Here is a 17257-nt window from a genome sequence, read left to right as displayed (position 1 = left end):
TTGAGCTTAAATGACCATAGAAATGACTTACCTTCCGGTGGTTTTTCGATTAGTGATGTTGCCTTGGCGGAGGCTGCGGGTGGCGTTTGCTTCTCTACGATCGGAAGGGGAATCGGTGGTTTACGGTTCGCTTTACGGGTTTCGTACGGCGGTGGAGGAGGCGGTGGAAGCCGACGAATTTTCGGTGTACTTTCTACCGAGTTTAGAATGTTGTCATCGGATCGCGAACGGATAAACATAGATGACGAGCTGCTCGAGATGGGTCTGGGTCTTAGAGGTGGCGGCGGTGGGGGTTCGTACGAGGAGCACAAACTGGCAACGGAAGGACTGTACAGAGGTGAGTAGGCTCCTGGAAGTTGTACGTACGTGTCCGAAAGATTTTGCGTTGATGCGTAACGAGAGTTCGAGGAGAGGGCCATCGACAGGTAAGGTGTGCTGCGATAGATGGCATGGTTCTTGCAGGCATCCCAGCTGCGGTTATGTGCTCGTACCGTGTGATAGGCTAGATAAGGAGGTGGAGGTGGACTTTGGGCCATTGCCGCCAAGATCGAACCTTGCTTCGCATCCAGATACTCCTGCTGACTAATGGAGGGATCTTGGATAGGGTATATTACATAGTCTACATCGCTGTAGAGCTGCTGCTGGTAAAGTTCGATCTGTGATCGTGCCAATTGACCGGTATAGACAGTTGCCAGCGCATGCGTTGGCGGGGGCGGTGGTGGTTGACGGGGTATTGTTGGGGGTGGTGGTGGATGGTACTGTCGAGGTTTGATAACGGGCAGTAACACGCAGGTTCGATGAGGTGGTTTTGGCATATCCAGATACGGCGGAGGAGGCGAGGTAATGCTTTTATGATACGGTACAACCGGAATACCGATTGCACTGGCCGTTGACGAAGCAGCTGTTACCACTGCAGAAATTGGTGACTGTGAAAGGTTACTTATGTTGTTGACTGTGGGCGCTGCGAAGCTAGGCTTTGGCGTCTCCCCTACAACGCTGGTATGGGCTTTCAAAATGTTGATTTGAGGCCTGGTTGTGATAAAGCGAGCCGGAACTTCCTCCGAGAGTGGTGGCGCTGGGATGCAGGTTGTGCTAGGTGTCGGCATGATGGGAACCGGTACTGGTCGTTCTCGCACCATGCTGGTTGGTTTCTGTGGGTATGGAGGGGGATCTCGCAAAGGAATCACAGGAGCTTCGTCCGATCGAATATCTGGTCCACGAAGCCCTGTGGTTTCATGATGCGAGTTGTATGGCGGTGGTGGAGGAGGAGAGTCATTGGAGCATGCCAAATTAAGAAGTGACTGCCGCTGTGTTGGTATGTTGCTGTCGATCCGTTTCGGAGGAGCAGGAGGTAGAACATCATCGTCATACTCGTCTTCCGTAGGAGCCGTGTCTTCGCTACCCTGTAGATAGCTTTCCCCTTCTAGTGGTAGCGGAAGCGTTACATAGTCGCAATCCGAGTCGAGCGTATGACTGACTGTTTTCCTCGCTGGGTAAGTTCCGCGTCCAACAATAAGATCCGTCAGTTCTTCAGCACTCAGTAGAGAATGTTTGTTATCAGTTGGATCGCTGCCATCGCCTCGAAAAGACCCGGCTGCCGATATGTTAGAGTCGGATCGTAAGCGGAACTCGTTCATGTTGCTATCCAACCGAGCTCTGAAATCACCATCTACGGAGTCTACCGCTTCCATGGGTTCTGCCATTTCGCTCTGACAGGGCTGAAAACTTCCGTAATGTGAACTTTCGTGCGACTCGGACTCTGCGATTTCAGAAGATTGTCCTGTCATCTCACTGCTGTTCATCGTGTACACTCCACTAGTTTCCGTCGGTGGTGCATGAGTAAGGGTGTACACACCGGAGTTAGTTTCCTCTTCCTCCTCATTGATGTCATGGTCTAGGCAAGTGCTGGTCGCAACACTTAAGGTGCTATTTTGGGCTGTGTGACTATAACCGAGCTCGAGACTACTGCATGTGGACGTTTGACGCCGTTCGATTGTGCCGTTGACATTAGTTTGAGGTAAGCTTATGCAATCATTTGCCACAACGACCGTGCTGCATGTTGACGAACACTGTGAGCCGATATTGTGCTGCGACGAGGGGGATGAGTCGCAATCTTTTACGGATCTTTCCTTCACCTCTGTGCTGTCGCTACTTGCCGACCGAATAGTGGCATTAGATCGAACCGACAGAGCAGCTAGCGTACCTTCGAGGTCCTTTATTGATACCTGACCCACAGAAGAAGTTTGTCGGCTCACGCTAGGACAGTCTAGTAAATGTGCAAGCGCAAGGCTCTCCGTCGACGGAGCTGCTATCGTTGCGGACGGAGGTGTATTGATAATGATTTCCAGTTCATCCTCGGAATGAACCCGATCGCTCACGATTCCGGAGGTTGTGTTGGAACTAGTACTCGAGATGACCGAAATTCGTTGGTCACTTTTGCTTTTGTACGGGAGATTCAGCGCACGAGAATAGAGATAAGGATACCCGTGAATACAACTGCTTTCCTCCTCCTCTCGCTTGATCGCTTCTGTTAATCGTGGAGCAATTTTCATAGAAAATTGGTGTGTTTCCCTGCACAAAGCTAATATCATTTTGTTTTTGTCGTCGTTGACCGAGTACAATGTGATCTTGTTGTCACCGGACCGGATCTCAAACTTCTTCCGGTCGAAGCTCAGCTTCCCGATACTAGGCCAGTTGAAAGTGGTCGTCGTCGAGTTCTCAACAGCGATGCGTATTCCCTTGGCGTAGATGCTGAGCAACACTGAACCCATTCCCACTTCATTTTTCGACAGTTTCATATGGAACACGTGTGCGTTGATGACTTCGTTAAGGTGACATGCCTCACGGATGTAGTGTGTTTCCGCGTCGGCCCGGGACATTCCCCGGTTTTCACGATGGCAAGAAGTAAGGGCTGTAATACCCCAGGCAGAACGAAGCGTCGGGTTTATGTATTCTTCTGGTCGGAAATACTCATTATTGCCAGTACTGCAGCTGTTTATGTTGCAACTGCTGCCATTGTTGCTGTTGCTGCTGCTGGTGGTGGTGGTGCTGGTGCTGCTATTGCTACTGCCGTTGTTCACGCTGGTGTTGTTGTTGATGGTATTGTTTGTGCTGGTGCTTCCACCGGTAGTGTTGCCACCGCTGCTTGCTGCACTTGCAGTGCTACTGCTACTACATATTTGGCTGCCGTTCTCATCTTGACAGTCCCCGAGATCAGCCTGCAAAGAAAGACCTCCGAGCAGCAGAAGCGATTGCTCTGAGCACTCCTTCGGAAGATCCCGGTTAACGGCGTTGTACTTGAGCTGCAGGTAGTAGTTATGGCGCGATACTTCATCTCTCAGCATCAACGGGCTCTCGATGTAGAACTGCACGCGGAAGTGTAGTTCCAGGAGAGGTTTCCCGTTTGCGTCGAGGCCCTGGAAAGAGTACGTGGCGTTTGGTTAGTATGATCATGGTTTGCGTCTAGTGAAAAGAACTTACGTGTGTGTGCGAAGATCGCCAACTTTTCGGGCCGTACTTGGATAGTTTGCTCTCGGGATCGGCAAACAGATACTCGCCATCTACAGAAAGGAAAGAAGTGAAATGAGTGACTTTTTTCGGGTGTATATTATCAACCAAACAATCGAGATGAAGGTCCAGTTGAACTATCAGTTCATCTAATGATCGTACCGGTGGAACAATGCTAATGAGAGAAGCGCATTTTACACCTTTATCAAATCAAGGTTCGCTTCGTGGAATACGCTAATGTATCAAGAGGGGTGTGGTAAGTACATGTAAATATTTATGAATGGCACAAGCGTCGCATCACTCACACGGTGACTGACGAGTCGAAACACGAATGCGTTCTTTCGCCTTACCAGCTAAGTAGCTAGAGACATTACCGAGCTGCGTACTGTGGCCTTGAATTGCGAAACTGCTGTTTCAGCGCGTCATTAAAGTGGAGGTGAACTGTTCAACTGACACATTTTTGTTCAAGATTCAATCTGTACATCTGCGGAAGTCTGGGTAATAAAGCTGTTCCTGATGAGTGCCAAATTTAATAGAATAGCAAGTACAACTTCTCGCGCAAGAAAAAAAACATCCGGCAGAGTTATTCTTGAATGTGAATTCCCCGTCGTGTTTTTATCGTTCGTGCGACCAAATGAGTTCAAATGATTGGCCCGTGGTGGAAAAAAAAAGTATCGACTACCCGCAGGCCTTTCGTCACGTCGTCGAAACCAATCGGAATGCATGATAATTAAACGTTTGCGTTAGAAGGAAAGTCAGCTATATATGTGTACCGTTCGCGTCCTGGGTATGAAAATATGTGCACCGCGCCGGGGTGGGACCAGAGGAAAGCTTCGTGGTCGTGCGAAACTGGTTTTGTAATCACAGCCACAGCCAGCTTGACATTAGTACACAGCAAAACGTGCGAACAGTTCAGCGCGGGCACAGATGTGGCGTGGCTACGAGAGAGAGAGAGAGAGAGAGAGAGAGAGAGAGAGAGAGAGAGAGCACTATCATCAAACAGATGTCATTGGAGTGAAAAGTTCGGTTTTGAAATAGCGAAATTTTGCTGGTTTACATTATTTTGTGAATGCAGTGCACTCAAGTCAGTTATCAACCTTTTTTATATGCCTTTTTTGCAGTTTTCAATTCAGTTTGTTTAGTACCTAATAAGGCTTCGAAATCTGATTCCCAAACGCGTAATCACTGATTTTCTTTGCACTTACACTTTCCTGATTCTTCGCTTCAATTACAGGTAGGTAATGTTTATTGACAGTGTATTTACCTATACTAAAAATTATCTCTACGAAGTATTCAGCAGGCATCATGCAAACCCTTTGCAGGAACGTGAATTGGATCGTTCGGATGGACACATACTCTGGAGCTATCTCTTAGAAAAAAACTTTTGGTGCTAAGGTACAGACAAACTATATAGTCGATATATTCAAGACACAGTGAAATACATAATACTGAGTCTAGATAGATAAAAACTATCTCCAATGCATAACCTCTACCTAAACAAATGTCTAACTGATGAAAATATAGATGATTACGACTATCTCTGGGTAAAATCCACTTTTTATTGGGTACAAAATATGATCTCTAATATAAACAAGCTAGAGAAGTATTTGATAGATTATATCTAGATTATATCGTTCATTCATTTCACCTCATTCATGCAGCTTTTTTGAGCGCTTCAGTAAAATTAAAATTGTTCTGCACTTTTGAATGCTTTTGGTTATTTTTAGCAACTTGGAATCATGCACTTATTTTTTCGTAAATACTGCAGACTGGTTCCAGCTAACTTCGGAGTTTTCTTGTTTCTGTTAAAGTTTGAAATTGCGTTTGATACTATGTATGTAAATTTTGGAAATGACAGTCGGCATCCATTTGTAAAGAAATATTTTATCTTTTGATTTGAAATATGAGAATTCTTGCATAAAATTTTTTGAGATGCGATTCAAATATTTGTGCGTCTCTGAATTAAATCCAAACGGTCTCCTGAGATGCTGTTTGATTGAGGATATCTCTTTGTAGAAACCAGTCAACAGAAAAGTGGCAAGAAAACGAGAAACAAATCCCAGATTCAACTCCAGCAATAAGTAATACTTCCAGAAATAAATTTCGCTTAAATTTATTCACTAAGAAAAATATAAAATAAAGGGGCCTGTGCATTGGTTCTAGTATGAAAAGCAGCGCCTTGTGATGACACGGAGACACTTGTGAAGCGCATAATAAACATTTTCGGTATGAACAAAAGCTTCACACCTCAATATTCAAGACCTGTAACCTGTAATTCAAACTGTTTCGCAATTTCTACTATTATTTTGAGCCAAACTGATGGGCTGCTGCTTGTTACGCGCCGTCCTCGCGATATAAAAATAGAATCTAACCCAATCAAACACATAATGGCATGTGGCCACGAAGAATATAAACTTTTTTTTCTGTTGCTTTCGTCTCCGCTTGACCCGCAAGAACGAAGCAGAATGAAAAAATCAATGTCCAAAAGTAAAATTGATGATGACAAATACAAATCGATTATGTAAATTAGGTTTTGTTTTGTACGCAGTTTGGCAGTTCGCTTTTGTCCGCTCGCCCAGATCCCTCTCCCATCCAGCCTGGTCCGTTTCTTGGAAAGCCTGTTTTGGGTGCAGCAGCAGCAGCAGCAGCCATAACCACTGCCGTTGTGTGACAAACATTTTTCTCTTCAACACGCGGCAAAGCACTGATATGGGGTTGGGCTGGGTGGTGAGATGAAATGCGGCGTTCCGAGGAAACGTGCCTGAAATTTTCGGTTTTGCGAAAACTGGTCTAGACGAAATTGGATGATAGCGATTAAAATTTTAACGAGTTTGTTGTATTTTTCTCTCTTCTCTTTTTTGGAGTCCGGCAAGTCGATGAACGGAGCAGCGGCCGGACAATGGGAAGACTTTTGTACCAGGTATAGGGTCGCTTTTAGGACGTTTGAATGTGCTCTGCTGAGGCTGTCAAGCAAAGGACACGTCCACGTGGAGTTGAATTTTTGACACGGGATGAAAAATGTGTTTGCTTTTTTTGAGCAACAAAAATAAACGAAAAATCTGCTCTAATATCCCGCGGGAAGGGAGAGTTCAAGGCTTATGGGTGAGTCCGGTTTTTGCTTTCTGTCTTGAGCATTCACCGTAGGCCCAGTGCGGAGCGAAAGTCTGTTCATCGATGTGGTGAGACACTCGGTCATTACAGCACGAAGACGCTGCTGCTGGCGAAGATGCGGGACGCGGCAACCAGGACAGTTTGCGTGTGTATGGTGTGGATACGAGACCTGCGTTTATACATTGAATAAAACTTGTTTTTTTTTTGCCCAACGTTGGCGCGCGCGTTCCTTTGGTAACCCCGGCACTTGAAACTTCGTACAGATTTAGATGGACACGAAAACGAAAAGAGATATTTGAATATTCCAAATTTTTGCTCATGACTAGTGGTGCCCAATAATCGTGCAACTAATCGGTTGGGCAAAGTTTAGTAGTGGAAAAATCATAGTGGCATTGAATAGAATCATAGGATGATTATATATGTAAATATTATTCCATGGTGAATTTTGTATTATGAATGAACAATTTTTTTTTGTTCCTCATAAATTGTAATTTGAAAGTTAAATTTGAACACCAACAAATCCTCTTCGTTGATTTCATGCCAAGCACTTCCAGAATAATAAGCAACTCATGAGCGCTCTTCTCGCTATCCCTACATAGCCACGTTGAGCTGTACATCTCGTCCTGGAGCGAAAACAAAACTCAAGAGTCTGACAGATGTTTTCCCTTCTTGCAGCTAAACCAAACTTTCAAATCATTGCCCACTTCCCGGGGTAATCAGAACCTGATGGGCAGGGCCCAAGCATTTACTATCCGGTTGGGTTTGCGTGTTCCTTATACCTTATTTTAAGTTGTTACGAATCAAGTTGAAATCTCGCGGACATCTTGTGCTGGCTAAGAGGACTCTCTTCGGGGGTATCGTCGAAGCATTGCACAGCAAGCGCGAACAGTTTGGTATGCTGGCTGAGGATGTGAGGGGAGGAAGCAGGGGGGGGGGGGTGAAGGGTGACTGAGAGGAGTGGAGCGGTCTTGAATGCTGTTCAACAGGAAATTTGCCTCGGGCGAGACATACAGCTAAACGAACGAGATACATATGCACACACACACTCTCACATTTGGAGCAGGAATGCCAGGCAGGCCATCGGTTCGATTGTGAAGTAAGACGAACTCAAAGCAAGATCAGGCGAAGGAAGATTATACGATTGAACAAGAATTTCAAGCGGTCTGCAGGAAAAAGAAGAGGCTATAGTGATGCTGAAGCAAGAAGGAAGGAAAAATGAAGCATGAATAAAAACGAGGAATTTCATTTCACGAGAGCAGAGGATCCAAAAGACACAAGACGCGTGTTTAGTAATTCAGGTAGCTGTTGGGCCCATTGTTGTTGTTGTTGTTGTTTTCGCTTGAAGTTGTTGTTTTTTTTGTGGTCGTCGACGTCGTTTCGTTGGCTTATAATTTGTGTACCCATTTTTTTTTCTTCCTCCGACAGGGTCTCTGTTGTTTCGGTTGATGATGGTTTTCGTTTCATTCGACAGTGCGAAGGCTGGCTGGCTGCCGATGGCTTATCTGCCACATGTACATATTTATGACAAGATGGAGATTTTGTGCATCTCACCCCAAAAACTGATTGGAGTTTCGCGCGTTGCTGCGCGAGAAAGAGAGGAAGAGACACAGAGCGGATCGTGCGCGTTCCATCGTCTGAATCGCTGCTCGTACAGAAATAAATTGCTAGATTGGCAGTGCACATAAACTGTGCCTGCCGCTATAAATCTCCGGATCAGCATTTTAAATTGCACCGATGTATAGACGTTAAAAGCTTGGTTAGGCGGAGCTCGGAATCAATCCACGGCGGGAATCAATTTCTAAATTTTGTGAAAAGAAGGAATTTAATTTATCGATTTCTTGCATTGGATTGCTGGCCCGCTGGAATGAACAATAAATTTGCTGTTATTGCCGCTTGTGTCCCGCAAAGCAAACACTGTTAAGGCGAATGGAAGCAAATTTGCAACGCAGAACTTTAACGGCACTAATATACGAATCGGTTCGGAGATGTTAATTTGGAAGGAATCGGAAATGATCGTTGGGCCGCCGGTTTGCTTAAGAATCTAGCGTGTGAATTTGATCCTGCTGAAATGGGCCCACAGAAATGTGGAATGAAGAGTCGTTAAACGTAAGGAATTTCTAGGTTTTGTGGAACATATTACGAAAATTGGATTTTGAGTAGTTTTCCCTACATTCTGAGCCCATTTCTAAATATTTATCTCTTTGTCGATAAAATATTGGCTTCAAAAAATCACAATAAAATTTGTGTGTGCGTGTAGCGGTGTCTACCAAATAACTTTGCGTACTTCGTCTATACAAACAGCACGCAAGTAAGCTTCTAGAAGCAATACATTTTTTAAATAACTCAAAAATTATAAGACCTTTGATATATAATCTGTGAAAATAATGTATACAATTTTTATCAATAATTTGAATAAATAATAGGCAAGCCTGAAATGAAAAAAAGCTCTTAAGATATCTCAAAAGCCAACTCTACAATTGCATGTTTTTTTCATGTCATATGATCAAGTCTTCCTACACTGTAGAGCTGGCATATTTATCCCTGTCTTTCGCTCAGTGGTATGCTTTGTGACCGTAAATCAACTCCAGACGCCATTTTCAATTCCAAGATGCCGCCTTTGGGCTCCTGGAAAGCAGCCTAATATGGCCATACACTACCCTAAATGATTGTTTTTGACACCCAAGATTTGGAAATCAACCTCAGTAGCCATTTTTATGATTAAATTTAGGTAAAACAGTAGATTAGCAAAAATGTGAGTCTTTTTGGAGCCAAAAAGATATCCGGAGGCCAGAAATCAACTCCAAACGTTATTTATAAATCCAAAAGGGGGGCTTTCATTTCTGTAAAACAGCCTTAATTTTAATTTAGAGCGGCAGTGTTGCCGGATATGTTGTTTTAACATTTGAAAAATGAAATTGCTTTTTTCGGCAAATAGGTATCTTTTGATTCGAAATTACACGTTTTTATCGTATTCTCAAGAAAATTTCATATGAGAAACGCTCATCACGTCGCAGTATTGTGAGTAAAACTCGAGCTACAGCATTTTGAGGAAAAAAATAATCAAATTTCCTAAGATTTGCTCATAATTTCTATTATTATTTTGCTAATATTTCACTTTGAAACGTAACACCAGCGTGTACCGCTCATTTCAGCGTCGCTTAATTAATTTTGCTAATAGCAGAGTTGAAAAATTAAAAAAAACACTTTTCAGATGCGGCTATATCGTAATACAAGAACTTATTCAACATGGTGAGCCTGCTCTTTCATGAGCTTGATTTCGGTGTGCCGGCTGAGTGACACTTTTCTGCCACATAACACGGCACAGGACCCTGTGATGAACTGGGAGAAGGATCAAGAGATTGGCGACATGGGCAAGTGCTTGTCTTGTTTTGTGAATGTGAACTTGGAACCTTAGAATTTAAATTAACAATTTAGAAGCTTCTTAAGAATGTAAGCCGAGTTTTGCTTATAATACCTCTGTGTGGTACAGATTTTCAGTGTAAAATTTTCTACTAGATACGATGCATTTGCCAATTTTGAAATTTAAATATACTCATTAACCGAAAATTTCAATTCAATTTTTCAACTGTAAAAATAATACATTTGGCAACACTGGCGGTTGAAAGTGTAATAATTTTCGATTTCTCGACACATTTCCTTCAAACTGTGTTATTCAGAACGTTCGGAACCAAAAGAATTTTAGGGATATTAGCGAAATAATAATAGAAATTATAAGCAAATCAAAGAAAATTCGAATTTATTTCTTGAAAATGCTGTAACTCGAGCTCGAGTCGTGTTTTCTCAGGAACACGACGAAAATGTTCAATTTGATATCGAAATATACTGATTTGCCGGAAAATGCAAATTCATTTTTCAAATGCAAAAACAACATTTCTGGAAACACTGCCGCTCAAAATTGATATTTTCATGGAATCCTCAACTATTTTTATTTACCAACCATGTATCGATTTACTTTTAAACATCATACTTTTGTAACCATAAATGAAATGAAACATGGCTTTTTGATGAAGAATGTCATTATTTAAAAAAATCCCCAAAATCTGAGAAGGTCGTTGACATAAGGTGGGCACATTTGAGATGGATATGACCTAAATATACTTTCGGAGCCGGAGTGATGATTAGAGACCGACAATTGACTCTTCACGATATTGTGGAATCCAATTCGGTGACTTTTTGTGTTTGTGAAACAACCTAAAAGGGCCAAATACCTTGCAACATGGATACTTGAGACACTTAGAGGCTGGAAATCAACCACATATGCCATTTTAAAACCCAGTAGTTTCTGTAGAGTAGTCTAACATGGTCAAATAACATCCATGATGAATCGATTATTCAATAGGTTTAAATCCCTACGAATGATAAGTCCTAATTGCGAAAGCAAACAAATCCAAACAATTAAAATTACAAATTTCTAACCATGTTGAGAAGTCACCATTTGTGATTGGACACATATACTCATTATTTACTAATATTTATCAGCTACTAACAAATCCCCCTCTTTAAAAAAAAACGTTTATTCAAATTTCGTCAAAGACTAGAGTGATCCAGATTTTCGATAAAATTAGAAATTGTAGAATAACAATTTTCTTTATCTTTGAAAACAAAATGTAGAAAGAAGTTCTCTCTTTGTTATATCTTCGAAATAAAATTTAGGTTGAAATTTCTATTTTTCTTATTTCAATTTTAACTACAAAACTGTCTTTGAACAACTTTCAGGAATTTTTAAGACAAACAATTTGCAATGCTGTACACGAAAATATCTCAATTCTACTCGAAAATATTGATGTCTTTCATCATCAAAATATATGACTTTTTCATTTGTTTGTCGTTCTTTTTGGAGCAAACATATACAATATTTTTTGGTCCCAATTTGAAGGGCACATTTGACTCTATTTATAGAGAAATTTTGAAAAATATATTATTACGAAACTTTTAATAGTTTTATATGTTTTGCATTTAAAAACACAAAGATTTAATTTCTCAGTATTTTTTCTCAAAACTAGAAATAATCAGCTTTTATTTGATCCAAAAAGATCGAAAATCGGTCAACTGGTTCAAAAGTTATGAATTTTTGTAAACCAAATACACCGAATAAAGCCATTTTTATGATCCCCCGTTTTCGGAACAGGTTTCTCAAAGTAATTTAATTGAGCTCAAAAGCGCAGGGATTGATCTTTGTCAAAAATAATCAGGGTGACTAAAGAAAACGGCTTTATTCGACATACTTCATTTCCAATAATTCGTAACTTTCAAACCAGTTGATCGTTTTTAGATCTTTCTGGATTAAATTAAAGCAAAAAAAAAAATACCAAGAAATTAAAGATTTGCACTTTTAAATGCAAAACATTTAAACTTATTATATTTTTTGTTATGTTTTCAAATCGAATTTACTTAAAAATAACAAATAAAATATTTTCCTAAAAATTTCTCCTTATACAAAGTGAAATGTGTCCTTTATATTGAAACCAAGAGATATTTTTAATGTTTGCCCCACCAAGAGCGATAAACTAATAAAAAGGGCATATTTTTAGATAAAATAGCAGGAGGGTGGTATCCAAGACACGACCGCATAGTTGACGTAGGATTACAATAGTCTTATATTTGCTTTTGAAGCTCTGTTTGATTTGAGTTCGTTTTACTTTGGCACGGTTCGATTCTGGCAAACATGTGCCAAAAATAAGCGGTTACGTTTAATCACATTTTGTAGTTTTCTTGATTTATTTTAACCAATTCAATCTCAACATCCTCCAAAAGAAAGGTATTTTGGTTCTTTTTGTTGTCGGAGCGGATAACCGGAATAGGTGAAACGGTTCCTGAGATATGACTGGAATATGTTCCGGCAATATAGTGTATAGGCAATATAGGCAAAGCAGTACTATGTTTCTTATTACTCGGGTGGTGATATCAAGTATCTAGGTCGTCAGCCGTAATTCATCAAGCGACACCTCAAACGACTTGGAACTAAAACTAGTTCATGGGGTCTGTATTTTGATTATTTATTTGCAGTACTCTCTTTTGGAAGAAAAAATATTCTTTTTAACATTGATGAATATCTTTCATTCCAATACAGTCAATTTTCCCTAATACGCGAAAAGGCAACCTTCTATAAAATAATAAATTGAGTATGATTCAGTAGAAATTAAACTTCCTTCTATATCTATTTTATTATATTGTGAAAGATGGCTTACTCACCGATCACAAAGCGGTAAAGATGTCACTTTTTTTTCCTGCAGTTACAAGCTCATGGAAAAAATATCGATAACGAATTACAGTTTTTAGTAGAAAATATATATTCACAGAAAATTTAAAATTGACATAGAATTTTATGAACATGTTCAATTCAGGTCAATTTAAACATTTTATCAGTATACAGAATCAATCAGAAAAAAATTTAATCAGTTTCAAGATACCAAAGAACAACAAAGATACCATATTTAAAAGTCATATGTTTGTTATCTTTAAAAATAAACAGGGCTGGAGTGATGCACAACATTAGCCTCAGTAATTGATATTTGCATAGTGTTGTCCAATTACAAGTAAGGTTATGGAAAGTAATATATTCTTGTTGATGCTAATGCAAAACAGAAAATGATTGAACACACAGAAGTGATTGGTACATTGTTCGTGAAAATTCGACCTTGAAACTTCTATGAAATTTTCACTGTTTCACAATGAAATGATAATGATAACTGAAGAATCACAAAATTGTCCATCATTTTATCAACCCAACGACACATTGATTATTGTGATCCATCGTGTGGTTACATCAGTATTAACGTTTGAAATCTTTCATTCCGACGTAACACCTTCGATTAAGTTTCCACAGAATGTATCTCGATATAGTGCGGTTAGACGTAGTCCTACGTCAAAAAAAAACAATAATAACTTTGTGTAGAATGAAATATTCACGATGTCAGCATTGAAAATTATTTGTCTTTAAAGACTCTAAAAGTCGTTCAAAGACAGTTTTGTTATGAAAATTGTTAAAAAAATAGAGCAAATAATGGCACTTTTTCAATACAAATCGGGCATTTTGAAAGATAAATAAAAAAAATTTCTACAAATTTGTTTTTTTTCTCTCCACAATCCACATTCATTTCATCAATAATTTGGGTTACCCTAGTTTTTGATAGTTTCCAAATAGGCGATTTATCATATGTAACAACTTTGTAGAGAGAAGTTTTTCTCGAGAATATGGCTATTGAGCTCTAGATCCATCCCCTAAACTTGGTTTCTGGACCATTGTGCAATGTTTCATGGAGTGCATTGAAATTAGCAGCAATTCAACAATTTTGTTTTGTGTCTTATCATGCAAAATATAATTTTCATAATTTTTATATACTTCATATAAAATTTCAGCACGTTGTACAAGAGACTTTTTTTAAATTTCGAATGGTCACTGAGCTATTGTTTGATTTACATTCATAGGCGTTGCTTTACAGCAAAAAAAAATCTAATCAAATTGCCAGAGGAGCTACAAAGAACTCCTATCCTGTTTGAAATTTTATATTTTCTAAATAACTAGCGTGGGCTTTTTGATCATTAATGTGAATTTTGGCCTCTAGTAAATACAAAAGTACGCCAAAAGGCCGCAGAGTAAATGCTTGCCAGGTTCGTCGCTTCCTGGTTTGCTTACGAGTTGAAAAGTTATTTTAGCTAGGGGAATGGTTCAATAGCTATAATTTCATTCCAGTTTTATCTCTTTGTGCAAAACAAATCTCTTGTTTTTTCCAAATATGAAAACATTTCTCAACAATCCTGAGAGATTTAGATAGAAAGGTAATAAAGTTATTGCTTCTATTATACGAAATAGATAGAATGAAGGTTTTAAGGAAGTAGTAATATATATTCTAAAATCGTAAATTTGTGGTTTCATCGTCAAAATTATTGCGATGGTTTAGAAGAGTTAAATTCATTCAAACTATTTTTCGGTCTAATTAGCACCAGATTGAGAGTGTTAATATTGATCAATTCATTAGATCAATTGCATTAATTGCATTGTGTCTTCAAGGTTTTGGTTAGGTAAATTCAAGTAATTTGGAAAAAAAGGAAATCGGAATTGTTTCATCTCCACATCATAGATTTTAGTGTTGTTTAGTGTTGAATATTCACGGACGAACACTCAAGTTTCGCGCAGATTCTCTAGGGTTCCTCACTTTGAAATCGTGGGCATCCCTTATGAAGAATCCTAAGAAATGAGTTCTCAAGACTGCCCTGCCTATGAGACAAGGTATCATAAATGAGAAATCGTGTAATGAGGATCGGATTCGAAATCTTTCTCTTTAAAGAATTTTCTAAATTCAAAACGATCAGATTCGCTTTGGCTGGTTCGTGAAGATTTTGAAGGACACTACCCTTATTAGCACACAGAAAATTCCGAGTGTGGATTTTCGGAATAGAAATCAATGAGAAGGTTTTCGTTGGGTGAGTCACACAGCTTCTGACTGTGTCGCGGAAATGATTCTGTCACCGAGTTATATGAATTCTGAGAATTCTCACTCAGGATTCTCTAGGCGTTAGTGAGGGTCGAATTTTTCATATAACCATTGATTGACATGTATTCAAAGCGTTGCTTTACAGTGAAATAAAAAGTCACACTAACGTAAGAGCCACAAAGAACTTCAGTTTTGTTTGAAACATAACTGAAAACACTTAGTTGAGACATCCCGTAAAAAAGTGTTCATGACACAAATAAACTTCAGTCCACCTATCAGTTAATGTATCGCATGTACAAAAAAGAAAGCAATTGTTTAAAGCTGTTGCTTGTTCCATAAAGCACTACACAACAAAATTTTCGCAACAAACCAACATCTTATTGAAAAGGTTTTTCTTTTATCAACTTATTTTGTGCTATCACCACTGTATCACAGAATCTCAATCAAAAGGCGAAAAAGATTTGATTTTCTGCTCAGAATTGGATGCCAGGGATCCTATACTTGCCAGAATTCGCAACATTGAATTGATTACAAACTATTTCCGATACTCATTTGTGATTATTAGAATCTCACAATCCAAAAATTGAGTTTAAAACAAAAACGAATCTATTGCCAACGGCCCCCTGTTTTATCTCAAAAGATCTCAACGTCTCTTCGGGCGACGAACTCGACGTTTCGTCGTTAGTGGCACCGAAAACATTCACCACGCCAAGAACTTGTGTGAACCTTTCATCTCGTATCATCCGATCGTGTGGATAATTTAGCGTTCGAAAACGGCCCAAAATATCTGGGTTAACTTACCTATCAACACGGCTAGTCCGAACAGTTCGGTGTCCAGCATTCCCTGCTTGGAAAAGTGATGGCATGTTTGTGCGTACACTTCGCGGACGCGACTTTTTGCTTCGACTAGGAAGTAGAGTGTGCGTGGTTGTGGCGTTCCTAATAGTCTGCGCGTTCGGCAAAGCGTGTTGGTAAAATATGCGGCAGCCACGGCAGTTCATTTTGAGAGGGACACCAGAAATAAAAGTGAACGAAAAAAAAACAAATGAAATTTATGGGTGCGGATCTATTAAAGGAGGTCAGCGAGATGAATAAAATATATAAATCATGCAGATCGGTTGGCGTGTTGAAAAGGGGATGTTACAGAACTTTGTTTAAGCTAGGTTTCACTCACTTTAAAGCTAGAAATCTGGTGCCCGGAGGTAGAGGGCGGGACGGTGGTGCGCAAACCTCTAAGGGTGCGCTTACAGTGCAAAAAGCTCGCATGCTGCATCGTTACCAGCTGCAACTAACTTCTACGAAAGATTTCCTGCAAGTAGAAACAAAAATGTACAAAAAATTAGCATCAGAATAAAGGCAACAGCCGGCTGCATTTTAGCATAGGGTCTTTGAATTATTACTGAGTTCGGAATGCTACAATCCAATGTAAATTCCCTCGAAAGAAGGGACGAGAGAGCGAGAAAAATTCGGTAGTAATTTGAAGCTGATGATTTTCTTCGTAATTCGGGAGATGCCGAAATCGGGAAACCACTAACTGTATAATTATCCTTTCGCTTGGTTTCCCTCTTTTTCAAATGTGGATCCCTGATAACCCCGCTTTGATTCTACGGATAATTTGCTTTTTTGTATTGACCAAAAAACCGCAGGGCTTGATTGCGTTGTTGTTGTTGGTATGAAAATCCCATTTCACATTCTTCGAGCGAGAAGCAGACCTTCTTCATTTTGAAATACAACAAGAGCCCGAGTCTTTGAATTCGGCAATGGTTCCCTCACGTCCAGATCATTTATAATGATTTTATGTTTCCACGATGGAGAAGATGCTCCGTATCAGTCGTCGTCGTCTTAGCTGGCTTAGTCGCCGTGAGCGAATTCGAGAAGCAGCAAGTAGCAGCAGCTTGACGGTGGTGGTTTTCTTTTTTTATGGCAACATGCTGCATGAAAAGAATGTAAGCAACCAACCACAGCACGAACACAACAGATGGCGAGAGTTGTGAAGAAGTTTTAACATCCCTTCGGGTTATAAACCAAAAGGAATGTGAATCCGTTTTTTGTTTTCTTCGTGTTTTTTTTTTGTTTTGCTTCTGCCTCTGCGCTGATCTGCTGAACCCGTTCACAGCGATGCTTGGCATTTTTTCAACGCCGCTTTTTTTCTCTGTTCAAACCCACTGAAACCGCGTCGTGCT

At 40.1% G+C, this 17257-nt stretch overlaps 1 protein-coding gene across 2 annotated transcripts in view; it reads right to left on the bottom strand.

Annotated features, from left to right (window-relative positions):
• LOC129727956 (protein expanded) overlaps positions 1-17257 on the bottom strand; it is a 97072-nt gene that overhangs the window by 2089 nt on the left and 77726 nt on the right. For both annotated transcript variants that reach the window (XM_055686274.1, XM_055686275.1), the window contains exons 2-5: positions 16249-16383; positions 15876-16021; positions 3481-3560; positions 32-3416 (exon numbers count right to left, since the gene is read on the bottom strand). In XM_055686274.1, coding sequence (XP_055542249.1) covers positions 32-3416; positions 3481-3560; positions 15876-16021; positions 16249-16340 — 3703 coding nt within the window. In that variant the 5' untranslated portion in view covers positions 16341-16383. The remainder of the gene's footprint in view (positions 1-31; positions 3417-3480; positions 3561-15875; positions 16022-16248; positions 16384-17257) is intronic.

Source organism: Wyeomyia smithii, chromosome 3 (assembly GCF_029784165.1).
Source record: "Wyeomyia smithii strain HCP4-BCI-WySm-NY-G18 chromosome 3, ASM2978416v1, whole genome shotgun sequence".
NCBI classification, from domain to species: domain Eukaryota; kingdom Metazoa; phylum Arthropoda; class Insecta; order Diptera; family Culicidae; genus Wyeomyia; species Wyeomyia smithii.
This window is presented reverse-complemented; position numbering and strand designations above follow the sequence as displayed.